General features: G+C 43.8%; 2 protein-coding genes and 2 non-coding genes across 6 annotated transcripts; 3 read left to right on the top strand and 1 right to left on the bottom strand.

The window, feature by feature from the left end:
- Positions 1-318: 318 nt before the first annotated feature.
- On the top strand, positions 319-400 carry trnal-aag. Its single transcript has one exon. It is a non-coding gene; the product is annotated as a tRNA-Leu (tRNA).
- A 359-nt stretch (positions 401-759) lies between these two features.
- trnal-aag lies at positions 760-841 on the top strand. The gene has a single exon. It is a non-coding gene; the product is annotated as a tRNA-Leu (tRNA).
- A 983-nt stretch (positions 842-1,824) lies between these two features.
- Positions 1,825-17,107, top strand: polr3e (polymerase (RNA) III (DNA directed) polypeptide E). Of its 3 annotated transcripts, none has more exons than XM_042082985.1 (21): positions 1,825-1,990; positions 3,033-3,120; positions 4,031-4,081; positions 4,193-4,270; positions 4,388-4,503; positions 4,664-4,746; positions 5,032-5,139; positions 5,867-5,919; positions 6,017-6,136; positions 6,680-6,765; positions 6,975-7,019; positions 7,574-7,665; positions 8,373-8,493; positions 8,781-8,862; positions 8,982-9,041; positions 9,426-9,583; positions 9,685-9,746; positions 10,567-11,036; positions 14,017-14,094; positions 14,573-14,698; positions 15,036-17,107. In XM_042082985.1, exons 2-21 carry the CDS (start codon positions 3,082-3,084, stop codon positions 15,090-15,092), a joined length of 2,085 nt encoding a protein of 694 aa, XP_041938919.1. In that variant the 5' UTR covers positions 1,825-1,990; positions 3,033-3,081; the 3' UTR covers positions 15,093-17,107. The 3 variants fall into 3 exon arrangements, with proteins under 3 accessions (XP_041938919.1, XP_041938917.1, XP_041938918.1); XM_042082983.1 differs by having other exon boundaries at positions 10,564-11,036; XM_042082984.1 differs by lacking the exon at positions 1,825-1,990 and adding an exon at positions 2,238-2,562 and having other exon boundaries at positions 10,564-11,036.
- A 483-nt stretch (positions 17,108-17,590) lies between these two features.
- LOC121700179 (cerebellar degeneration-related protein 2-like) lies at positions 17,591-24,353 on the bottom strand. Its single transcript, XM_042082986.1, has 5 exons — positions 23,956-24,353; positions 22,783-22,895; positions 21,256-21,404; positions 20,730-20,882; positions 17,591-19,775 (listed from the first exon to the last, which is right to left on the bottom strand). The coding sequence occupies exons 1-5, from the start codon at positions 24,035-24,037 to the stop codon at positions 18,860-18,862; spliced, it is 1,413 nt and encodes a 470-aa protein (XP_041938920.1). The 5' UTR covers positions 24,038-24,353; the 3' UTR covers positions 17,591-18,859.
- Positions 24,354-25,633: the final 1,280 nt, after the last annotated feature.

The following is a 25,633-nucleotide window of genomic DNA, read 5'->3' as shown; positions in this document are numbered from 1 at the left end:
AAAACCAGAACCAATTAAAACTACATGAATACGAACTACCTCGCGTTACCTATGTATCGATATTTGGTGTCACGATGGCCTTGTAAACAGAAATATTGTAAACTGTCACTCTACTGATTCTTCGTTTCAACTAGAAAATTAGTTACGTTTACACTGTTGATGATTGCTAAAAACGTTAGGCTACTTTGTTGCAGTGAGTGTACCAAAAACATTTGCATGTTCGAAGTGCCACGTGTAATTAAGGAGATTACATCACTAGACATAAAGCGCGATTGGCGTGTTGTTCTCTGCAAAATATCCTGTATTTTTCTTCTATACGATAGCGTGGCCGAGCGGTCTAAGGCGCTGGATTAAGGCTCCAGTCTCTTCGGGGGCGTGGGTTCGAATCCCACCGCTGTCAAAAAAGTTTTATAAGATGTGTTGTTGTCCTATCCAGGATGAAATAATCAAAATACCAGCTTTGTAGTATGTATGATCGTCGAAGACCAAAGAACACTACTTCGTTCTGAAACATATGTTGCATAACTAGTTATTGGAAATTATGTTGGTAACATAGAGTGTAAGGGCTCGATTTCCTGTCGGAAGACATTCCTTTTTCATCGTTGATGATTGCTGAAACGTTGGTTCCTTGCAGTAAATATCCCAAAACATATTTGCATGTTCGAAGTGCCACGTGTTATTAATAAGATCACATCACTAGTCACAAGGCGCAATTATCGTATTTTTCTCTGAAACACATCTCGAAATAAGGCTTTGTGTGATAGCGTGGCCGAGCGGTCTAAGGCGCTGGATTAAGGCTCCAGTCTCTTCGGGGGCGTGGGTTCGAATCCCACCGCTGTCAGCAAGGTTTTATGTACTGTATTGACCAATCCAGGATGAAATATAAAAACAATATCAACATTGTAGCCTATGATCACCGAAGAGCAAAGAACACAACTTCGTTCTTAAACATTCGTTGCATAAACAGTGATAGGGAATTATAATGGTGAAAGTTTATGGACTCGATTTCCTGTTGAAAGACATTGCTTTTACACTGTTGATGATTGCTATAACGTTGGTTTGTTGCAGTAAGTATTCCATTTTTACTTGAGCAGTCTAATGCTACCCATACATTAGACTTTGACAAGATTTGGGAAAGATTCTTGAAAGATTGGAGTCTTGAACTAATGCCCCCCATTCAAGCTTTACTCAAAAGACTACACTCTTTCAAGAGTCTTTCCCAAATCTGGTCAAAGTCTTCTGGTGTACGTAAGGCGCTAGTCTTTTCGGGGGCGAGGATTCGAATCCCACTGCTGCCAGAGTTTTGACATTGGAGGTAGGCATACCTTGCTCTCAGCCTGGCAGGCCATGACTTTCAGGTTCCCAACCTTAACGACACCTGCACCAGACCTCACTAGACTTTAAGATTGGCAGTAAATCTGGCAACATTGCTTCGATTGTTCCAGCACCAGATATGCACACGATTTTTATTGATGAAAATTCAACATACACAAACACGTGAGGACATAACATCACTAGTAGGCTACAGAAGACACTATAATGGGGTTGCAAGGAAGAGATAGATACAAAAGTAGTTTTGTGGAGCAATATCAAGACGAAAGGAAAACACATTAATAATTCATCATAGACAAGAACACTTACACTTACCTGACTAGCGTATTCTTATTTTTTGAAGTGCAGAAAAACAAAAAACAAATATACGTCTGTTTTGGCTACTCTATCGCTGGAGAGATTATCTTCGCAGCTCTTTGGCGCCTCCCTGAGTAAAAAAAAAAAAACACTTGTGTCTGTTTTACCACTGGATTATGGGAAAGGAAAAGCAGCAGCTCCTCCCCACGTGTCTGTGTAGACTGGAATCAGCAACATGGCAGCATTATACCCAGATTTCTTACATTGACATATTCAACACAGACAGGCTTGTGCTTTGCTGAAGCCGTTAAGAACAACCAGAGTAGGGTACAAAGAGGCAGGCGTGATCTTTGTGTTACAGGTGAGACGGAATAAATGTATTTTATGTGTAACAGTTATGGGCTTGAGACTTGAGACTTATTTGGCAGCTAGCGAGCTAACTAGATAACTTAGCATTTGAAAAGTTACCTAGTGTTAGGTCATCTTTGTGGAAGAATGACAATTATCACTGATTTTGATGGATGGCTATATTTGTGTTGGGTCAATAAGACGACATGAGATTAGCTAAAGGGAGCCGTAACGTAACCATGTTAACGTTACATTATTGGTGCATGGCATTTTCAACCAACTCTGTTACATTAGCTTGTCAATCATCTGGCAAGTAAAACATGTTGTGCTGGTGACATCAACCAGTTTTTGTTTTTTATATGTGGTCACACATTAAAATAATGCGATGGTGTAAAGGAACTAACTTGTTTAAATAATGTGTTGACTATCGTAAGAAAATGACACGTTCTTGCATCATTTCACCGGAGATCAATACTAAATGCTAACGCTGGATAGCTCGCATATGTTAAGTTAGCAATAGCCAGCACAGCTAGCTTGGTATGTCTGAAGTCACATCATTTAGCGTTATCTCCTGCTGTTTGTGAGGTTTGTAAGTATTTGAACGGACTTTGTATGTGAACAGCTGACATTAGCCACGAATATAGAACAATTGTTTTAAGCGATGTTTTGTACCGTTATAACTTAGCTTAACGTTAGCAGGCATCACTTTCATGGATTGCTCTGTTACTGTCGTTGCTTATTGAACTGGATATTTCATCAAGAAACAGTGAACAATGTCAGCAAGGTAGTTTTATACCATGCTTATAACGAGAGGTCTGACTTTAAAATATAACGTGTCGGAACAAATGTCAGTTGTTTTGGTGCAGTACTGTAGGATGCTGTAGTCATTTATACCCATTCATTCCCAAGCTCAATGGAATTTTTAACGTTACAATAATATCAAAGAAGGGGAAATCGAGATATGAAGCCACCGTTGTTCCTTTGTTTTTCGGCAAAATGTTGTATACATTAGTATCAATCACAAAGTGAGTGCCTCAGCATTTCGCTAATCCTAGGTTTGGACTTCAGAGGTCTGTTGCCGAGGTTCCTCCCTGTCCTCTCATCATGGCCAGCGGGGATGACGATGACCCCATCATACAAGAGGTATGCAGGTTTCCTCCCAACTTTACAACAGAAAAGATACACACTTATCTATCAGTACTACAGCCTGCTGTGTCTGTAAATGTGTGCTGTTTAAAAGCTGCCAACAGAGGTATGTTCTTCACTAAGAGGTATCACTAAAGGGAAGAGGAGAGAGACTTCTCTCCATAGTCTGTCTGCCTCTCCACCTTCTCCTTGTTTGTGTACTGACTGTCCACTAGCCTACTGTTTTACTGCTACACTGTTTACATGCTATATTAGCACATATGCATAACCCCTCCATCCCTCCCACAGCCTGGATTGTGGCCGTACTTAATACTTTATACTTAATACTTGACCAATGGCTGTAACCCTATTACTTCAACCTATTCTTGCACTGATATAGTTTTTTTTATATTACTTTGTTTACATTATTCTCTTATATGTCCATATTTATTTTATGCTGGTCTCCAGACTTTTTTCTTGCACTGTAACAGTTGCACTGTTGGACTTACCTATTTGCACCATCACCATGACACTCACTCTCATAGAGCACCTTACCATGCATACAGAATTACAGGCTCAGTCCCTGTCCTGTCACTACAAGCGCCTCATGCTTGATCATCCTTAAGCACACTACGTGCATATTTAATTTAGTTTATTTAGTATATTTATTAGTGTATTTAGTATTTTAGTTTTTTTTTTATCTTCTACTGTTTCTATTGTACAGTGGAGTTTATATTTATATACTTATATTACTTTTTCTACTTTAAGTGCATGTTGTGTGTGATGTCTGTATGCTACTGAGACCTTGAATTTCCCCTTGGGGATCAATAAAGTATCTGTCTATCTATGTTGATGTATCATAAATGGGTGTTTCTGCAACTAGGGTCACTTTGGAAAGGTCAAATGATCTCTTGTTTTTGTGTTCCAGTTTGATGTGTACTTGGCCAAAAGTCTTGCGGATAAGCTGTATCTGTTTCAGGTAAACACTAAATGCTGCACAAATAACACCAATTGTACCCAATTGTCATTTGGATCTATTTAATGTTGAGCTTGTGCATATGATCCCCCCCCCCCCCCCCTTATTGTTTAGTATCCTGTGCGCCCCTCATCTATGACATATGATGATGCAACTCATTTATCTGCCAAAATTAAGCCTAAACAACAGAAGGTGAGATGATCATAAAAAGATGTCATGTGTGCCAGGCCTAAAATACAATATGCATTCAGCTGTAAGTAGTAAGGCCACCAAAGCCTAGTTGTGACTTTCTCACATTTGCATGCACAGGTAGAGCTTGAGGTCGCCATGGACACTATGAGCCCAAACTACTGCCGCAGTAAAGGGGAGCAGATCGCTCTCAATGTTGATGGCACTACTTGTGAAGAGTCTAGCCTGTATTCTGTGTGAGTGTTGGATGGTACCGTAGCTGCATTGCAGTGCTGCTGCCTTTGTGTTATCTATGTACAGCACAGATACATATTGGTCTTTTACACACACGCTTCAGATGTGATTTGTTTTTATTTGGTATTATCCAGAGTGACTCATTTCTTGTTTTTCAAACAGAAAAATGATGGATAAACAGACCTTAACTTCTATTCAAGCAACCACAGACACATCTCGCTATGCAGCTGCCATTTTCCGCAAAGGTAAATTATGTTTTCATAACTGCTGTAAATTTATACCCATATTTATATTCTTTATAATGTCTGGTCAGATATGATCTGTTAACATTTTGAGCACTTTAATACCTGAATATCTCCCCTTACAAACCTGTTCTACAAAATTATGACAATTTGACATCACTTATTTCTATACCATTGTGTGTTGAGACAGTGGCCACTTTGTGTATTATTTTTGTGTCAAACACTCATACGTAAGTGGTAAAGCAAACACTTCCTGACTGTTTGTTTGTTTTTGTTTCGTGTTGCCAGGTGAGTTCCACCTCACGCCTCTGCAGGGCATTCTCCAGATGAGGCCCAGCTTCTCCTACCTGGACAAAGCCGACACGAAACATCGCGAAAGGGAGGCGGCCAACGAAGGTAGGACCAGCTTCATTCATTATGCACAGAATCTGAATCTAAATTTGGATGCGTCTACTTGGGTGATCTGATCACGATTATGTTCTAATTGTAAACAATCACCAAGACGCATTGTGATCTGATCACTCAAACCACTTGCTGATGTGGTTGCTGAGTTGAGGAGACACATTTGACCACATATCTTTTGTTGCGTAAACACTAATGCCTTCTGATGCATCTTGACAATGGGAGTTCTAATGACCGTGATGTTGGTAGTAACGGAATCTGAACACAAGTGGTCTGCAACGTTTCTAGCTGTACTCCTTGAATACATGTGTAAACCGCAATATGTCTCGACTGACCACTTGTGATCGGAGCCCTCATGGCGCATTTCTAAAAACAAATGTAAACAGGCCCCATGTCTTTATGTGAACTCAAATTTACACAATGTCATGGCTTAGACTCTCTAGTCAGTGAAGATTTAAATGTGTGTGGTGGTTGTTGTGTGCACGTGTGTGGTGGTGGTTGTTGTGTGTGCGCGTGTGTGGTGGTTGTTGTGTGCGCGTGTGTGGTGGTTGTTGTGTGCGCGTGTGTGGTGGTTGTTGTGTGCGCTTGTGTGGTGGTTGTGTGCGCGTGTGTGGTGGTGGTTGTGTGCGCGCGTGTGTGGTGGTGGTTGTGTGCGCGTGTGTGGTGGTTGTTGTGTGTGGTGGTTGTTGTGTGCGCTAAATCTGTTGCCGTTTCCACATAGCCGGTGGTGACTCCTCTCAGGATGAGGCTGAGGAGGATACCAAGCAAGTCACTGTAAGTTGCACTCGAAGTCATTTAATTTAATTCAGTTTAATTTGTCATGCAAATGTCATGCAGAGATTAACCTGTGACTTCCCTGTCCTCCCTGCAGGTGAGGTTTTCTCGGCCGGAGTCCGAGCAGGCCCGTCAGCGGCGTGTCCAGTCCTACGAGTTCTTACAGAAGAAGCAAGCAGAGGAACCCTGGGCGCATCTACACTACCATGGCATAAAGGTACATCGCCCAGAACTAGCCTTAGATCGGTTATGCCAGGTCTTGCTGCATATAGTGATTGTCCCCCAGGTAGTTCTCTGGAAATGGCAGTTTGGTGTTCTAAACTAAGCTGGTTGGTGTGACTAGAGCTAACAGCACATCTTCACATAGCTGTCAGTGATCTGTTTGATGGTCTCAAGATGCTTATCAGATTATACTGTTTTTGTTGACCGATTATCCTCTAAAAGCTAGTTTTAACAATGAAGTGTTTTGGCAAAGGGTGTTTATGCTATTGAGTTGATGATCTGTTCAACACTGAGAGCATTCAATCAGTAAAGGTGTGTCCATTGCCAGTGACTTGGTCAGTGAGGGACACTGGTGTTTTTGCGATTTGGGCTTCAGGTTTTGTGCTGTCAGGCATATATTTTCTAGAGACCATATATCACATTATTTCTGGCACATAGTCTCACTTCTCAGAGGTGGATGCAGCTTTGTATTTTTGAGTGTGTTTGTTTGTTTGCTTGTAGTGTAAAGATCTCTACTACCTCTTGCCCTGTTGTGTAGGATGGACGCTCTGAGCATGAGCGGCAGTACCTGTTCTGCCAGAACATGGGCGCTACGGAGAGCACTGAGCTTGTGAAGACACCCAGGTGAGTTCAGTTAGTGGACTAACTACTTTGTGTACATATTTATTAGCACATCATCCATGCTAACACCAACCAACGCTCATGAGTAGGTATGTTAAAACAAAGCTTATGTGGGTGAAATATTTAACACATCCACTGCTGTATTAAATGTTAAAATAATTTCTAAATTCAACGGCCTTGTTTGTTTTAAACGACTGTCCATTACCTTGCAGCGAGTACCTGGCCATGCTCATGCCTCCAGTAACAGAGGAGAAGATGTGAGTATGAGTTTCCAACTCCTTGACCTCTTTGTCCTTCATATTTTTTCCATTTTAACATTACAGCGATCTGTCATGTTTGTTAACAAAGGAAGATATAGAGGAATAGTGATGACACTGCTCAATCTGAGCCGTCGTTTTTTTTTTTTGTGCCTGTGCGAGCTGGAGCCAGTTGAGCATCACTAAAGGCCTCCGCATATAGGCGCCGGCATGAGTACGACCCACTCCACTTTTGAAGTTTGATTACGTTAGGCTCCGTTGTTTTTGATGCAATTCTGCACACCAGCATCCAACTCGGTTGTCTCCGCCGTGTAGATTTGTTGTATTAGATTAGATTACAGTTCAGTTCTGTTTTTGTCAGAGCCACTCAGTAGAATCCACTGTTTATCAAATGTTCGTCGGTTAAAAATGCAGGCGCTAGTGTGCATGGGCAAGTGACAAAGTGTCGGTGGCTATATGCGGTGTGCTTCACGTTTCAGAGGCTGGGTAAATGCTGTTCGGACTACTGTTGATGTAATGTGAGCCTTTGTCCTGTCTGTGTTGTGACGTTGCAGTGTGAGGCCCAGTGGTCCGAGCAACGTGCTCTCCATGGCTCAGTTGCGCACGCTGCCCCTCGGTGACCAGGTCAAGACCCTCATGAAGAATGGTGAGCAAGCCACTGTATCCTCAGATGCAAGCCCCTGAAGTGTTCTTGCTGGTTTTAATACGGCAGTTGTACAAGGAAATGACTTGTTTGTCAGCAGTAGTAGCATATCAGATTGCTCAAATTATTATTATTATTTATTTTTTATTTTTTTCAGAGGTTTTTTTTTTGTCAGCACAGTTTTGAAAGTGATGAAATTATGGATTTTTGAAACAATATCAGGTGTTTGGCAAGGAGACAAAGTAGTATCATTTTGATGGAATGCCACTGTGTTTGTTATGAGGTACTGTTGTGACATCTAGTCAAAATGATGCTTTTGATGCTCTTGACAGATAAAGGTTTGGTACAAACCCACAATTCTGCTAGTCAAGAAATATTACTACTAGGAACAACTTTTTCAGGAACACTATATGAGACCTATCAGTGTGAAGGTGTTCAGCCCTGCCCAACACTTAATATATAAAATGATCTTTGTCCTCTTTTAAGGTGTTTTGTTTTTAGTTCTGTACTGCAGAGTAAATACTTGTGTTCTGCCATTTTCCTTGACCCTTGTGATTCTAAATACTGATAGTACTGATGGTCTCACCACACACACACACACACACACACACACACACACACACACACACACACACACACACACACACACCACTTTCAAAATGCCAGCTCAGTAATTATCTAATTTCTGTCTTTCCTCTGTGGTGCCACAGTGAAGGTGATGCCATTTGCCAACCTTATGGGCCTGCTCGCTCCCGGCACAGACTCCACAGCAGTACTGCGCTGTATCCAGCAGGTGGCGATGCTGGTACAGGGCAACTGGGTTGTCAAGAGGTGAGAACCACTCTCTTACAGCGCCATTGCACTCAGTTACTTGTACAATTAGTTTCCTAAGACTATGAATGTGGCTCTTAGCATATTTTATTGAAATGGTCAGTGGTTGATGACATGTTTCCCATAGCATCTCATCATTATAGTTGTACACACCAAAGGGATCTATGACTCTCGACAACAAAAAATATTGGAATGAAGTTCTCAGATGGTCAGCAAACTACAATATTATTGGAATGTTGACTCTATCAGAACCTTATAGTGGTGTGTATATGGGCTTTTCTGTGCAGTGACGTGCTCTACCCAAAGAGCAGCTGCAGTCCCCACAGTGGCGTGCCTGCCGAGGTGCTCTGCCGGGGCAGGGACTTTGTGGTAAGTTGAGTCGTCATCTCCCCGTCGCTGGGGAAGTTCTCTCATAATAACCCTGTGGTGAAGCATGTTGCTCATCTGTGCCACTGTCACTTGTTCACCCCCCCCGTCTTCCCTTTTAGATGTGGAGGTTCACTCAGGAGCGCTCCATCATGAGGAAGGAGGTGGCTGCTGTCATTAAGGTACTGATGAACGCACTGCTGTACTGGGCACTGTTCTGCCGCTGTAACACCAGAGGGCACTGTGAAGCAAGGAATTGTTTCAGCTTGAGGCTACAAGAAACATAGTCAGAACGATGGACGAATATGATTTTAAAGGGCAGAAATTCATTCACTGTGTATGTTATGTATGTTATGATTTTGCTGTTTAATTAACAAAGAATGACCTGTAGACAAATTGTACATGGACTCTCATGAGCTCATGACCACAGTAATGATATGGACCAGTGGATATAGGCAGCCCAGACCATGCAGCATTGTTTCATCTGTACTGGTGCTAAGGGCATATGGCAGGGTGGCAATTTGTGTGGCTCTGTGTTTATGAAACGAAATGCCACCCTCTTCCAGCTGCCCCCAGAGGACGTCAAGGACTTCCTGGAGCAGATGTCTGCCCCCCGGGTCAACCGCGGCTGGGAGTTTGTGTTGCCCAGCGACCGCGAGTTCGTCAAGAAGCACCCAGACGTGGCACAGAGGCAGAATATGCTGTGGTTGGGCATCCAGTCCAAGTAAGACAACAGACCGTTAGAATAGAGACCCACTCATCCTCACCTAGCCAGAGTGGGTGAGTTTTTCGGGTCAGTCGCTGAACTGTTTGTGTTTGCCACAGGTTGGAGAAGGTGTTCAATTTCTCCAAGGAGGACTTTGCACCGAAGAAAGATTCTCAAGCAGGTCTGTGTTTAGCCCAGGATAGGGCAAGTTGCTCTCTGTCTGTATTGCCTCTTCCATGCTTATCATGATAAGTCTGCCATTAACATCTGAGCGGAAGTCTTTGTTGATGGAGAACAGAAGGTCTTTTTGACGACGATGTGGTGCACTTTTGCCCTGCTGGTTGTCCTGATACAACTGGACTTTGATACCACTTTGATGATCTCGGTGATTTGTCTGATGTCACAATAGGGGATTCTTGAATAGATCTGCAGTCTGTATACATTTATTGGATGCGACTTAAGAAATAAGCCCCAAGAGGTGGTGCCTAAAACCCCCCTGAGATGTTCTATAATCACTGTAACTTACAGACAAGATTTTATAAAATAAAGGCACAGCAATGAGAAATGTAATGATTTTATTCATAGATAATCATTATTCTGCCAAGAAATATATTTCCTCTATCAGAATGGTTGCCAAGCAAGATGTTGAGATTAACTTTTGTATCAAGTTGACTCTAACTTTTGTATCAAGTAGGGCAGTAATGTAGAATGAAATGTGGTTAATGTGTGGGGATGTGCTGGATTATACAACGGCATCGAACACGATTCAGCCAACCATATTTAAGGACCGGAATTATTCATTTTAGAAATAAATTCACACAATGAGTACATTTTGTGGATGAAATAGACGTACACAGTAACAAGTAATGTATAGGCAGTTTCTCTGTCATTTGTTTGTAAATCTTAAATGGTAGTAACCAGGCTCAAAAGAATGTTAAATCATGTCCAGCATTCATGAAGTCCTTTGTCATGGGGATAACCTAGTTGACCTCTTTCAGAAGCAGTTCATGTGAGTGGCGAGCAGCGTCTGAAGTCTGCGCGAGAGGGTGCCCGGGACCACCAGGCCTCGCTGCAGAAGGACCTGGACACTCGTCGTAAAGGCTCCGCCCCGGGCAGCAAAGCCGGTGCCTCCAGCGCCGCGCCGTCCGTCCGTGTCAAGCAGGAGCCCCTCAGTGACTCCGAGGAGCCCATGGACACGTCGGACACCTCCGCCATCCCCAACGGCTCCGTGAACGGTTACCCCGGCTCCCCCGACCCCCAGAACGGCCACGCGGCGCCCGGGCCGGAGCTGCAGGACTTTGTGCGCACCACCTTCCGCCGGCAGTACGTGCTGACGCTCAGCGAGGTCAAGCGGCTTCTCAACCTGCACCTGGCCGCCCTGCCGCCCGGACGCTGCTCATTGGGAACCGTCTCGGACCGCGCGTTGCAGGACGCCATCCTGCTCAACCAGTGCAAACAGATCCTGGTGCCTGTGAGTACGCGCAACTGCTGGGGGGGGGGGGGGGGGTGATGTGGACACTACCGGCTTCCGAAGGGTATAACTGGTTAATGTAATGACTTCATGTGTACATGGATGAGGTGCTTAAGAAGGGAATTATGTTAAGGATCAAAATTAGAGGTGTAAGCTGAGTTTCAAGCTGTGAGATCCTGGAGGCTTTAGTGCTTCAACCCACTGTGGAGAACAGTGCTGTCAGTCTCCTCACTGTTGAATAAGCTCAGTTTGTTCAAAAAGCTGCACACACTGTGACCCTCAAAGAAACTGATTAACTGTCCCATGTTTTCCACTGGATGTTGGTTTGAAGCTTAACCTGTTCAACGATTACAAAAACTGAAGAGTTGTGTTGGGGCAGGTAGTTGAGGCCTGTCAGACTTGGGATTAAAAAGAGGCAAATCTGATAAAGGGTAACTGTGGAGGAGTGGTACCACCACACAAAGTGAGAACTAATATCTTGTGATCACAAATACCACTGACCAGTGGCCTGTTGAAAACGGTCATCAAAGCTATTTTCTCAAAGGCTTTTGAAGACTGGAGACAGCAGTCCATGGCTCACAGTTGGAATTGCAAGGGTATTAATTATGATGGTGTTTCATTCTCTGAATTTTATGTTCCAAATAGTTTGGCAGCCCTTCTTCTCAGGTCCCACTAATCACTTGTGTAGATGTAAAGATCATAAATAAATATTTGAAGGGTGTCCGGCAAAACTCCAGTGTGGAATACCCGTCATTGAGTTTATTTTAAGTAACAGATGGTATCACAGGAAGTCTTTGACAATAGGGATCACCAGGCCAGAACAAAGGTCACAGTCCAGCTATGAGGTCATATTTCACTATAATGTGTGTGAAAGAGTTTATGTGTGAGAGAGATGATTGAATGACATCATCAATTCTGACTCCCTCACATGCACCGTAGATATTGAGAAACTTAGACGTCCCTCTTGTTCATCGGTGCCTGCCATAACATGAGCAGCAAGCAGAGACAAGCTCACACAGTGAAGCGTTTTCTCCTGTTTATTTCAGCCATGAGGGTACATTCCTGTTCAGATTCAGCCGCAGAGGCATGTACGTTGATCTCGCACATCATCTCTCTCGGGAAGGCGAAGCCAGCAGGCAGGCCTAGGAGGAGTCATGTTCCACGCTGTGAAACGAAACCACATACATATATCAAGGAATAAATCAGTTATCCTTACTCGGTTATTTTGGCACACTAGACTCATTCAGAATAGGTTATTGGACAAATATGAATTGAAACGTATTTGAACGTACGTATGTGTACGTATTTGAATTTGCTTTACAATGGAGTCTCACAAGAGGCTGACGTTGTTGAAATTCCCATCTCCTCAGTCACAGTGCAGTACACGTAATGTACTGAAGAGAAGAGAGACGTGTGTCTGCACTATGAGCCTTCACAGTGCACGCTCTCCCTCTCTTTACATAAACAGCCAAGGGTTGGGACACAAAGCCGTGACATCTTACACTCTGCATTATTTGAAAAGTGGTGGTCTGGGTACAGTGCGTGTTTGTCCTAATCTGGCCAGTGCTGCGTGATTGTTGTGCCTTGAGGTCGTCAGGACTTCTCGGTTACATCCCGCGCGTTCATACGAGCCGTTAACCGTTGACACCGAAGGCCCCTCCTTCTCTTATTGTATGTTTGAATTCCAGAATTCTCGGCCCTGCATCGTATTTCAAGGGCTTGGACTCGCGCTGGTGGCAGGTTGTTGCTGCGTGAGTGAGTCAGGAAGGAAGGAAGCTTCTAGAAAGGGCATTCAGCCCACGAAGGAAATGTTTTCAGCAGGAATGCTGCTGGGCAGCTCCACTGTCCATTTCCTTAGCTGAGAACCAGTAAGACACTGATGACCCATTGAATGGCACGGTGGCTCTTAATCCAGTTTTCTTGTGGTGTAAGACCTGGACTAATCCTTTTTTGTCCGTGGGATTGGTGGAGGGGGTGTGAGATGGCCAGTTAGCCCAGGCTTATGTAATCGCTATTAATGGTAGAGCAGAGACAAAGCGCATTAGCCTGTAAGGAGAGCAGTCTCCTACAGAGGAGGGGTGGTGTTTTTGCCGTAGCACTCATCGATAGTTTCACACCTCAGCCCTTTGGCTGGTTGACTGGCTCCCTACTCCTGGGATGGGAGCTATAATTAGAACCTCAAGGTTGTTGTTAGGAAATTGTAATTATTGTTTTGTGTGTTGGTTTTGAGGAGCAGTGATGAACCCAGTGGCTGTGCCATTATGACTGAATTCGAAACTAAATGAATAATCACTAAGGTCTCGCACATTTTTAGAACAGCACAAAATTTGCGTGCAGAAGTGGAGAGTTAGGCCTTCCTAAAGTCGAAGAATATTTCTGTAAATTTGCAACCCTATCTAGAACATGTTATCCAGGCCAAGGCAAACAATGCCAAGATTATTCCTTTCCATCCTCAGACAACAATTGACTCTGTTTAAAGTTCTCAGGCACTGTGAACATATCTGATCATGCCAGGCTCTGAAATGTTCCTGGTATTAAGCCCTTAATGGAATTGTGTTTTGTTCTTTTGAAAGATTCTAAACTAATCAATTATCTTGTGAAGGTGGAACACATTAGCCCTGTTGCCCTGTTGGTGTTGTGTCTTATTGGCCTTACTCAATAGCACAATTTAAAATAGTGTCCAGAGACTGTTCTCTATTTTGTCACAATCCTGAAATTTCCTCTGACCCCATGGGAGGAACCTTCTAATTGTCTGAGGAGTAATAAACCCTAAATCTGTCGAGATAATGTATATCATCTAATTTTATCTTTTCGCTCTCTGATTTTTGGTAAATGAGGGTTTTTAATTATTTAAGACACTTTCTCTGTCTTGTAGATCGAGAATTCGATCTCTAACTCTGTGCCAAGTTTGCATATGATTCTCTGTGTGTGTGAGTGTGTGTGTGATTGATTGTTTTTTTTTTGTCTGTTTCTTCGGCAGTTCCCCCCTCAGATCAGAGCTGCTTCAGATGAGCAGAAGGTGTTTGCCTTGTGGGAGTCCGGAGAAACCTTTGACAGGGTAAAACCCAGTTAATAAAAAAATAAATAAAAAAACCTCTCTAAAAACATCACATTTTATGAGAAGAATACAGTAGTATTGGCACATTTTTGTCAGCACAATGTAGAATCAATGCCGGAGTAGCATTTGTGATATCTTTATAGCTTCATATCTTCAGGCCACTTCATTTCTGGATATGCCTACTAGAGGTTGACTGATATGGGTTTTTCTATGGCCGATGCCAATGCCGATATTTAGAAATCTGGGTCAGCTGATGGCCGATACATCCTGCCGATTTATTTTTGGCCGATATTTGCCTGTTTTCTCCCTTCTATTTAATTGGCAGTTCAGCTTTGGGAGTTTTGGGTTGGGTTGCTTATTAAATCTTGACTGAAATATCAGGGTTATCAAAGGAGGTCATTTAATCTTATTTTAAAGTAGTACTACTTGTACTGCTGTTTTAAGTGTTATTTGAAGATGTATATCTTTTCTTCTTCAGTACCGGCAGATCCTCTTTGAACTGTTCATGAAGAATTATCGGGTCAGGAGAAACCTGGTGCAGAGTCGTCTCACTCAGGAACTGGGCGACAACGTCACCAAATCTGACGTGGACCGGCTACTCAAGGTGACCCTCCACAATGCACACTGTGACGCAGACCTTTTATGCATGGCCAACAATCCCCCCACCCCCCAATACCCCTCAACACACACACACACACACACACACACACACACACACACACACACACACACACACACACACACACACACACAATCTGTGAAGGGCATAGAAAAAGACTATGTGCATATGTAAGTAAGCTGAGAGCCTAGATGCCCAGTTCAGTGTGCATTTGATGGGATGTTGGGACTTGTTGAGTATTATTTTATAATGTTTTTTTGCTGTGTGCTGTGTGATCTGTGTTAAATTGTTTAACTGTGTTAAAATGCACCTCTCTCTGCAGGACTGCTGCGTCAGCCAGGGAGGCATGTGGTATCTAAAGGGAACCATGTTGTCGTGACGATAGGAGGAGGTGGTGCACAGGCGGGTCCCCCCTCCCCCCCCCCCCCTCCCCCAGAGCCTGGTGAGAGCAGCCTCTGCCCAGGGAGGCAAAAGCAGACCGTGCACGAACCAATCACTGCCCTCCTGCAGTCTCTGGACAAGCCTGTGATTGGGTGATCGAAGTGGTCCATCACTTTTTCTTGCTCCCGGACATGTGCTTTTGTTAACGCAGCCGAACACGTAGCCGGGGTCAGACACAAGATGCTGTGAGTCCGAGCTAAAACCCCCGACACCTCGCTTTCTTCACGTCAAATAAAAGGGCTGGAGCGCTGGAGTCCCACACACGTACATGAGGAGAATGGACTGGTGGCAGTTTGAGCAGTTGGTTTGAATGACTAAGTGATCCTGTACTTTTCTTTACTTCAGTTTCAACATTTGTTTTCATTTTAAGTTAAATATAGAATAGTGTTCTATTAATAAAAAAAACACAGTGCAGTTATTCAAGGTTAATCTGAATTTGTGGCCTTCTGCAAGTGAAAAGTCACATTTCATAAATCACGTTTGCTTTTGTATGGGCCTTATGTAGGAACTATTTTTTTTTTTTGTCCCTTAAATTGGTTTTTATCGACCCTTGGATTGCAGTGTGCATGAGTTTGAGGAGCTGGTTACCTCACAGTTGTATTCATTTTGTTGAACTCTTCATGATGACTTATGCAAAGAGTAATACCATGCAGAGTGGGAAAAGCATGGAAGAATAAGCTGAACTTTGCCCATGAGCTTGTGCTAATAAATAATAAAAATACAAGATGTGAACGAATTGAAAGCACTTGATAGAAACTGGAAACAACAATCTGGTTTCCCAAGCACATATCTCAGACCGGTGTTTACATAGACCCCTAGTACTCTTGGAAATTGTCAAACCAAAGTCCCTCAGACAAGGATGGGGGCTGTCCTCCTCTAAGGCTCTTGGATATGCTGTAGGCAAAACAGATGGGTCTCCAGCATTACACTGCAGGTTGTAGGGGAACTCTTAAGTTCATGATCCTACTAATCAGGAATCTGAAGGAAGGGGATTGGAGTGGTTGTGCCATTATTGAATGTACTTTGGGAAGGATGTTTAGTTTACTTAAAATCAAAATATAAGACACTTGAAGAAAGTTGAATCTTTACTGAAATGATCGGCACATTGTTTGGAAACGATTGTTATCTCAATAGGATCGAGAGTATGTTGCCGGTAAACTTCTAGATGCTGCTTTTCATTAGAGCCCCTTTTTCTTATAAATTGGTTGTCTGTCGACCCACCCCCCCACCCCAGAATTGATCCTCTTTCTTCAGCTTAAAGGAGTTATTTAAGAGCAGTCTGCTGTCCGCTCTGCCAACAGAAACACAACCTCTCATTTTTCTCCTGTCTCTAGTGTCTCGGGAAAGTGCCATAACAGAACCTCAGGTCTTCATTGAGATGTTTCCATAACCGGTTGACTGACCTTAATTTTCTTTTATGGTCTGTGCCACAGCATTTGGGGATTTTTCTTTTTTCTGTCTTACTTGGCCTGTGGTTAACATGTTTATTTCAGTGTCCTGTATAAACAATTAAAATGACCAGAGTGAGTTTAAGGGAAGTGTTTGGCTGACTCACTGAATTTAGAGCTGCTCTTCTGTTGGACTGTGAGGTGTTGAATGCGGCCGCTTAGCCTCAACTCAGTCAAGAGAAAGTGCCTCCTTTGTATTATGGAGAAATATCACCCTCATCAAACCAGTGGATAGTGTTGTCAGAATGAAGAGGCCACCACCACCAAAAACACTCCCCACCATCTTGTTTTGCGGTGGAGAGGACCATTAATGTAGGCACCAAAGACCGAAGTAGCCATTTTAAGAATCATTCCATAACACCTCTCTCTTCAGGATGGTAAGATAATTCTGCTTTCCCTCACATTACCTCTGAAAATTGTCATAAAAAAAGACTTCATAGAAATGATTGTCTTCTGCCACTCATTTGTCACCTGGCTCAATAAACACTGTACAAAAGTAAAATCATTTATGGTCTCTTGTGGTTTTGTGGAATTTAGTGAACACTTTCTAGTCAAAGCATCAACAGTCTACTGACAATCACACATTATGAACTACATTAAGAGCATGTCATCGCTGCTCAGCATTTACCACAATCACATGTTATAAACGACATTAAGAGCATGTCATCGCTGCTCAGCGTTTACCTCAACACAAGAGGGCACAGAATGCACAAGCAGGACCTGGTGCATTCATTAATGTCTACGCCTGTTGAATTTGAACAAGGGGGAACCCATTTGCACACGCGAAGGACTTCAGAGAGACAAGCCTTTAGACAATGAATTATGCAAACCAGCCAACCAAGGCACCCCAACAAACCTGAGCCTTGCACCTGCTTTGGTCTCGTCTGCCACCTCTATTGGGTCTGGGTGTGATACCAGAGCACGGAATAACTGGAGAACACCTTGTTGTGGACCAGTGCCCTATTGGAGTGAAGGTAGTGGGAGTGTCTTGCTTATCAGCTGCTGTTTTATCTTCAAGGGTTCAAAAGGTTGTGGTGGATGACTGTTTTGCAAGAAAAACAAACCAAAACGCCAGTGAAACAAGTATTTTTTTCCCTAATATTCAACAGACATTTAGACAGATAACAGTGTGTCATACAATGTCATAATGTGAATAGTTGCCTATTTCAAGTCATATAGAAAGAGCAGATTATCATGTGCATTAAGCATTATAATATTTGACATTCACATTTTAAAGGAGAAATTAAACAACATGGGAACATTTATACAAAGAAAATGCATACAAACAAAACAAAAATAAAACCTGCAGTAGCCTAAAGTGCAGTGAAAACCAGTGTAAAGCTACATCACATTAATTACAAGTAGAACTGATATAGAACATTGACAAACTTGTGGTATATGACGGTGTTTTGACATAAATAATGTATAAATCTCCTGAATGTGTCAAGATCCAGTGTCAAGATCCAGCTCATTTTTGCGGAGTTGATGGCTACGGCTATATTCTTCACCTCAGTGATCCCAAAGTGATCTGCAGCGTAAGAATAAGGGTGTGTCTGGCACAACCCAAAACTAGACTTTGATCAAACGCATCTGGAGATAGATATCAGATCCAGCTTACGTTGATTATAACTTGCTGAGCACCATAATATTCAAGTTGCGAAATACAAGCATTTCAAAGGTCCCAATAAACACAAGCTAAACGTTCCCACGCAGCAGGACTTCCACGATCATCCCTAAAGCCAAAAAACAATTCCGAACCAAAAGAACCATGCTGTACAGATTCAAATCCTTAAGTTATATAGAAATCATCCCTAACTGACTGAGCCAAACCACTCACATGTTGCAGAACATGAGTCCAAGAACAAGCCCGTTCAGTGCCAGACGGCATCCCCGACAGTGAAAGACCAAATTCAAGTTTAAACGTGCTAGCTCGTACATGACTCCACGGATCAGAGACCCTGTATTCTACTGAGCTCTATCTAGTTTTAAAAAGTGCAATTTTACAAAGAGAGTACAGCGGAGGTTTGTTTGTTCCAAACACTTTGGAGAAGGCAGGATTACTGAGTTGATTAGGTCCATAAATAGGCACTGGTGTTAAAAGTGCAGAGGAGCATTCTTCTTTCTTTTCTTTTTTCTTTGTGGCTGACAATGGCAGTCATTGCCGCTCCCACTGTATCTGTTCAACTCAATTCCCTTAGGACTTCAGCCAAGTACTCAGTCTGATAAGACACAGCAAACGTTCTTCGCGCCCGCCGCCTCACTCGACGTGCCGAGGTTTGTCCCTGTTCTGCATTATGTCGGCCTTGGACCTCTGGATGCACTTGAAGATCTCGTGGAAGAGCACCTTGTATTCGGGCAACTGGGCGTCCTCCTCGACCCCCACGGCGACAGAGTGGGTGCTAGCCACGGCAGAGGTGTCCAGGTCCATGGTCGTGGCGGCCGTGGTTGTGGTGGTGGAGGAGGCAGCGGTGCTGGCCGGAGTCTGGACGGCCTTGTTGCTCTGGACCTGCGGGCCCCCCTCGCACCTCCGCAGCAGCGCGTCGTACTTCACCTGCAGGGCGCTGTACTGGGCGTCCACCTCGTTGAGCAGCGAGATGCCGCGCTGCTTCACCACCTCCGAGCGGCCCAGGCAGGCCCGCTCGTGCCTGCAGCAGCCGACGCTGACCCCGACCCCGTCCAGCCCTTCCCGCTCGCCGCCGTCGTCGTCATCCCCGCCGTGGTCGTCCTCCTCGGACACCCTCAGCTGCCTCTCGCTGCTGCAGCGCTTCAGGCTGCCCCGGCCTCCGTGCCAGCACCCGACGCCCCTCTCAGACGACGCCGACGCCGATGGCAGCAGGAGGAGGGCGTCGGGCAGGAAGCGGCTGGCGGCCGCGTTGCGGGCCCCGTCGGCGCGCCACAGCTCTCGCAGCTCGGCCACCTCGGTCTCGGCCTCGGCCAGGCGCGCCCGGCAGCCCTCCAGCTGCGACAGCCTCGCGTCCAGCTCGCCGCACTCCCGGGCCAGGGCGTCCACCTCGCGCTCGGCCACCTCGCGCCGCAGGCGCTCCGATGCCAGCTGGGCCTGCAGCGCCTGCACGGAGCTCACTAGCGCCTCGTACTCCGCCTCGTCTTCGGGGTCATCTTCAGCCCGGCAGAGATCTTCATCATCATCGTCAGAGAAACTGTGGGAATGCTGGCTGCAAACAACAGGCCAGATAAAGTTAGACATTGGCATTTGAGAAACAGGTTTATGTTTAATGTGAAATGTGATGCAAGTTAATTTAAAAGTACAGAATTTACATTTTAGAATGGTACCGACTTCTACAAAAACACCATTAAGGCATCACAATCACCTACAGTATGTCCCACTATGTGTCTTAAGGCGTGAGACACGGAGACAGGGACACAGGCACAGAGATAGAACAGGATGTGCCTGGACCACAATAGACCTCAAGCTGTGAGGTCAAAGCCTGTGGTCCAAACTAACACGTCAAAACAGATCGACTGGTCAAGCAGGTCAGATCAGTCAAGTGAATGGACAGATCAGTGAATGCTGCGGACCTGAATGGAGCCTTGGTTAATTCTGACTGAAGTCAACCCCACCTTGCAAAGTTTAATTTCTCACAGGTAATCCATTTAACCTAGTGCCAGTTTATCCCTACAGATAGCCATTAGCCCCTCACTGTTTTGACTCGTCCACAGCCTCGATTACGGTATGTGGTTTATGAACCTATAAAGTGTGGTTTGCGTCATTTTAACTGTTTAAAAGGGGCACTTAACACTTCCATTAGCCTGAGAGAGTTGAACCCATTTGACTCTGAGGCCAGAGCTATTTTAACATCTTCGCTGGACATTGCTGAATTTAGCATATAGGATTAAAGAGATGGCTAGTCGCCATGGATTTCCTATCCAGAGGGCAGCGGATGAAAGGCTGCTGGAACATAAACACCAAAACAAGGCATGGGAACAAGGCAGGCTGGACGTCTTGACAACTGATTTGCTTTGCCATCTTATCCTGATCGAAGTCATCCCAATCTTTAAAAAGCTATATGGTTAAAACAATACATTACTTCAGTGTTTAGATGCCAATCTGTTTAAATACAAGGGTGTGTTCATGAAGAAACACTTTTCCAGTTCAGTCTTGCTCTCACCTGCCACTTCCGCGTCCTTTCCCTGATCCCAGACTCCTGGAGCTGCCTGGTCGCTGCAGCTCGGCCATCTCTGCAGTGGACGCGCTCAGGCCCACCACCTGCTTCTGGAGCTCGTCCACCTGCGTCTGCAGCCCCTCAATGGTATCTGTGAGACTGGACGGGGGGGGGGACCTGTTAGCATGGCCATGTTTTCCAACCATCCACATGAGCCTCACAGCAAAATAGGTCTCGTTGAAAGTAACAGACATTTGAGGTAAAACAAAAATATAGGAATCACATTACACCCAGCTGTGTTCATTTTATAGCATGACATCGCAAACTAGATCTCCAAAAGAAGGTTTAGCATTTAGCATGCTAACAAGTCTATTATCAGTGCCTGCAAACTGTTTTAGGTGTTGGTGTTGAGTAAGGTTTTTGCATTCCTTTTTAATAGTTAGACTGTCAGTTTTCACACAAACCTCTGACTTTTAAGCTTGTAATAGACTAAGCCTCTCCAAATTCTCATTCTCACTCGGCTCTGTCTCACCCTTGGATCTTGTGCTGGGAGGCTCGATTGTCCATCACCAGCCTGTGGTTGCTCTGCTCCAGGTCTCGCGCCATGTTGTCCAGCTGCTCATACACCTTGGCATGCTGGTCATTCACAGACCGAAGGAGGTCCACCTGCTTGGAGAGATACTGGAGATGCAAAAGCAGGGGGGAAAGAGGGATGTAGAGAAGGAAAATTTGAGCACATGAAATGGCACATACTATTTATTAACTGTCTGCTCCTTAAAACTCGGATCAACTCTGTGTCGGTCTAGGTCCTGTGTCACTCTTGGCATCCTGCACTAAGGTAATCATCAAGGGAAAAGTCAATAACTGATTTTGATTCTTGGTTATTGTGTGTATGAGAAACCTCAATTCAACTAACTGAATTTTGAAAAATAATCTTCCAGACAACTGATTAGTTCTGAGAAACTGAATGAAACACGTGCTGGAAACTGGTCAAACAGGCATCCCAACACCATCGACCACAACAGAGCGCTGCACTAACTTGACATTTCCCACTCAATTACGCCCTCCGAGGAATGTGGAACTCCTTCAGCATAGACTCAAAGGTCAAGACATTCTCATTAGTTCAGAAGTCTGTTGGAGGTGCTAAGCGAGGCGCACATGGCAAGAGAAAGCAGCTCTTTTTTGTGAAAGTAATCAACACAGATCATTCTGTACAATTTTGAAAGCCTTAGTCAGCTCATCAGGGGACAGGGCACTTGTTATCAATCCAAGAACAACATAGATAAGAGATAAACAATCTCTGCTCTAAATATTATTGTCTGCTTCAGCCAAATATATATGTCAAATATAGATACATGCCTACATCAGACAAACTATTCGGCACAAATTTACTGGCAAACTCTCTTTCCGGTTTTGAACAAAACTATTTTCATCTGATGGCCTTTGGAGCTGGCTGGAAACTGTACATGTGTATGTGCAAATAAAACCATTAGGGCCTAGAACATAATTTCCTCATCATACCACATTTCTTTCACTTAATGCAAGCAAGTTGATATTCCAGTTTGGAAACCAAGACCAAACCCAAATGAGTTGAGTGGCAGCTTTTACTGTTTGTAGTTCTTTCAGCAATGAAACATGGCAAGAGAGATACGCACTGAGAGATACGTCAGTTACTGTGCTTTAGAGGACATTCCCAGTGGATTTCTCTATTTGACCTTATTAGGGATATTGAGTTCACATTACCAATTTAAATGAGCATCCTCAGTGACTCTGTAAGTCTGTTATATTAACAGATTAGCTTTCAACGTGATTGTCTAGACTAATATCGCATTGAGCATCCCCTAGCCTGCATAGTTTCCACATAAATGTCTGGTCTCAAATCTTTGAAAGCTCTGTGGCCAACAGTTTTTCAATACAAATAGCTCAAATAGGCAGTTAGAAGAGTAGTAGCCAGTGTGTGTGATGGAAGTGGCATCCTTTTAAAAAGGCTCTTTTGAGCAAAAGATTCTGTGACAAAGATTCTGCGACACTTGTTTTCAAACATGAAAAAATGGCGCACCTCAATCTCTTGCAGCTGCTCCTGGTTGGTGCCATACATCTGCTTGAGGCCCTCCTCCAGCTCCCGATTGCGATCCAGGAGAGTTTTCCCCAACTCAGCCGCCAAATGAAGATCTATATAAAACACAAGCAAAAGGAGTAAGGCGAAAGGAGATCTGTATATGCAATGACTTCCGAATGACCAAACACATGCCTTTCAAGCTTGTCCTAAATATCCTAAGAGCCTTCATATTTATAAATACACCTGCTTTGAAATACAGAGGCTTACGGTCATGCTCTGCGAAACAGAAATTGCTGCCATATTAAAATGATTCCTCTTGAGAGACATGAGAGAAATCGGACTTGAGTTTAATTCCCCCAACCAGCTCCAAACATTTGCCTGTAATGACACTCCAGAGCATGTGAGCACGAGACAGAACAACGGACCGACAGATAGGCCCATGGAGTGTGTGTAACTGGAATGTCACCGCGTGATGCTTTCCATGTCTGGAGATCATCAACGTCTACATGGAAAATGTTTGTTATGCAGTGTAACATTGATCTGAATGCCATCTTCCAGTCCACGGAAACAGAGGGTGACTGTCAAGCAACATCCAGCCTACCAAACATAAGGTTTTCAGGGTCAATGTTCTCTTTCTCTTTACCTAACTTTTGCTAACATTAATGCCAACAGTAAATGAGGACATACAGGACTTTGTTTTTAAACTGTCGCAGGAGCAGACTGTTTAAAAGGTTTTTTTAAAACAAATCTTAGCCTATGCACGCCGCTCATAGAGGTTAAACTCGGGTCGTTCCTGTTTGCCTCTTTCAGCAAGATCAGCAGAATCACAGAATAGGTGACAAAACCAACGTTTTCCATTAACAAATTTCCAACGGTGATGTGGGCTTCACTGTGAGCAGCATTGTATTCGAGCAGGTGCAGCATAATAAGCCTACATTTCAATGGACTGAAATCGTCTATCTTTGATAAATCACTCATTTATCAATGACAAATGCTATTCCTATACCCTTTTTTTTTTTTGAAGTGACTGCGCTGCTGCGCTCCCACAAATCTTTGTCATGCGCGTAAAACCTAGAAAGCGTTGTACAGATTAGGCTACAAATTCGTAACATTATATCCCAACGGCTGAGAGCGCAACGGGTTTACTCGTATTAATCATTCAAAACCATTTACCATGCTCGAGATCTTGGTGGTCGAACCAAGGTTCCTCCTCTTTAATTTCGAATTCCTCCTCCACAATCATGTCTGTCAGCATCTTCTTCAACACAAAAGCTTTGTTCCTAAACTCCGGAGCCTATTCCTGCACTTGCCCCTAGAAGCAGCAAGCACATTTAGAATGGTTCTCTCGGTTATCCGCTTGGGTTTAGCTTTATCCTCAGGCCCTGCTCAAAAGCCGGTTTCCGCTGTGTGAGTCTCGAAGAGCATGCTGTAGATGAGCACCGCTGTGGTGCAAGACTGCAGACAGAGAGCAAGCTCGCGGTACCCTCCCCTCGCCAACGTCCATAGATACGTGCTAGCCTATAACGTGGCAAGTTCCTCGTACCTTTGATAACGTGACGTAAGGCAAAGGATGTGTGTCGAAAAGTGATGGTCACTGGCGCCGCTTTCTGTAGCCTTTAACCTATCTAATAGGCTAGGTCATTTGGATACAATTCAGTGTAGGACTGTAGTGAGAGACTTAAGACTACCTCAACTTGATGAGAAGAAGATAATGTGATATCGAAGCCGGCCTATAAATACAGCGTAGACCTGTCCAACTTAATTTGTTAAATTCAGTTAGGCTCATTATTAGGCTACTGGTTAACCCAATTAATTGTAAGACTCCCAGCTCTTCATGGGTATTATGCTCCCTGCTGGATAAGACCTGCATTTGTTGATAGACCTACTGTAGTCTAGGCCTACTGATCTCCAAGGAGAAACTGCAATGTAGCAGTTCACAGAGAAAACACACCTAAATGAGGAAATGAATGAATGAAACACACACACACACTCTCTCTCTCTCTCTCTCTCTCTCATACACACACACACACACCACAAATGCAGTGAGGTAGGCTTCTGCAGTTAGGCCTAATGTGAATTGCAGTGCTGTTTATCTTGGGGAAACAAGCCAGCTCATGCATGTTGACCATGGGGATGGACTGGTTGCACAGCCAAACTTACATGAACAGATATGCTCAAAATGTGATCATGCACACAAGCAAGTCAGGATGTAAAACACTCTGTAGGCCTAGAACACACTAGGCATATTAAAACTGTGGCATGAGATGGGCTTCTCTGTAGGCGTATTGAGAAAGTGGCATAATATGGGCTTCTCTGTAGGCCTAGTGTGTTTTACATTCTGGCAAACATGTGTGTCATTGATCATAACCAATCTAGGGAAAGGGAGGAAACAAAGCATAGAGAGAACCTTAGAATTATGGGTTTTTTTTATTAAATTTTTTTTTATTTGGGGTGTGATATTATAGGCTAGTTGTCTATATAGGCAACATTCTTGACATCCGTGACAAATTAACAATTGCACCAATTTATATCAGAATTAAAAAGAGTTCAGATAATACAAAATAATATACTTTTGGTGGAAAATGTTATACAAAAAACTGCTGTAAAGGTGCTTATGGAGGCCATAGGGTCCCATGCTGTCAACACATTTGTGAAAATATCCCAGAGGCTGAACATACACAGGAATATATATATATATATATATACCTGTCTGTCTTCAGTGTATGTTCAGCCTCTGGGATATTTTCACGAATTTGTTGACAGCATGGGACCCTATATATATATATATACTTTTTTGATCCTGTGAGGGAAATTTGGTATCTGCATTTAACCCAATCGGTGAATTAGGGAA

The sequence above is a fragment of the Alosa sapidissima genome, chromosome 24 (assembly GCF_018492685.1).
Source record: "Alosa sapidissima isolate fAloSap1 chromosome 24, fAloSap1.pri, whole genome shotgun sequence".
Taxonomy (NCBI): Eukaryota; Metazoa; Chordata; class Actinopteri; order Clupeiformes; family Clupeidae; genus Alosa; species Alosa sapidissima.
The sequence above is the reverse complement of the archived record's forward strand: the minus strand, read 5'-3'. Positions and strand labels throughout refer to the sequence as shown.

What these genes read in the sequence shown, in the direction of transcription:
- polr3e (XM_042082983.1), top strand. Translation starts at nt 3,082, where the DNA reads ATGGCCAGCGGGGATGACGATGACCCCATCATACAAGAG. An exon ending in AAGGGAGGCGGCCAACGAAG is followed by an intron (nt 5,140 to 5,866) that starts GTAGGACCAGCT and finishes GTTTCCACATAG; the next exon opens with CCGGTGGTGACTCCTCTCAG. An exon ending in CCAGTAACAGAGGAGAAGAT is followed by an intron (nt 7,020 to 7,573) that starts GTGAGTATGAGT and finishes GTGACGTTGCAG; the next exon opens with TGTGAGGCCCAGTGGTCCGA.
- LOC121700179 (XM_042082986.1), bottom strand. Translation starts at nt 24,037, where the DNA reads ATGCTGACAGACATGATTGTGGAGGAGGAATTCGAAATTAAAGAGGAG. An exon ending in AGCAGCTGCAAGAGATTGAG is followed by an intron (nt 21,405 to 22,782) that starts GTGCGCCATTTT and finishes TTGCATCTCCAG; the next exon opens with TATCTCTCCAAGCAGGTGGA. An exon ending in TCCCAGCACAAGATCCAAGG is followed by an intron (nt 20,883 to 21,255) that starts GTGAGACAGAGC and finishes CCCCCCGTCCAG; the next exon opens with TCTCACAGATACCATTGAGG.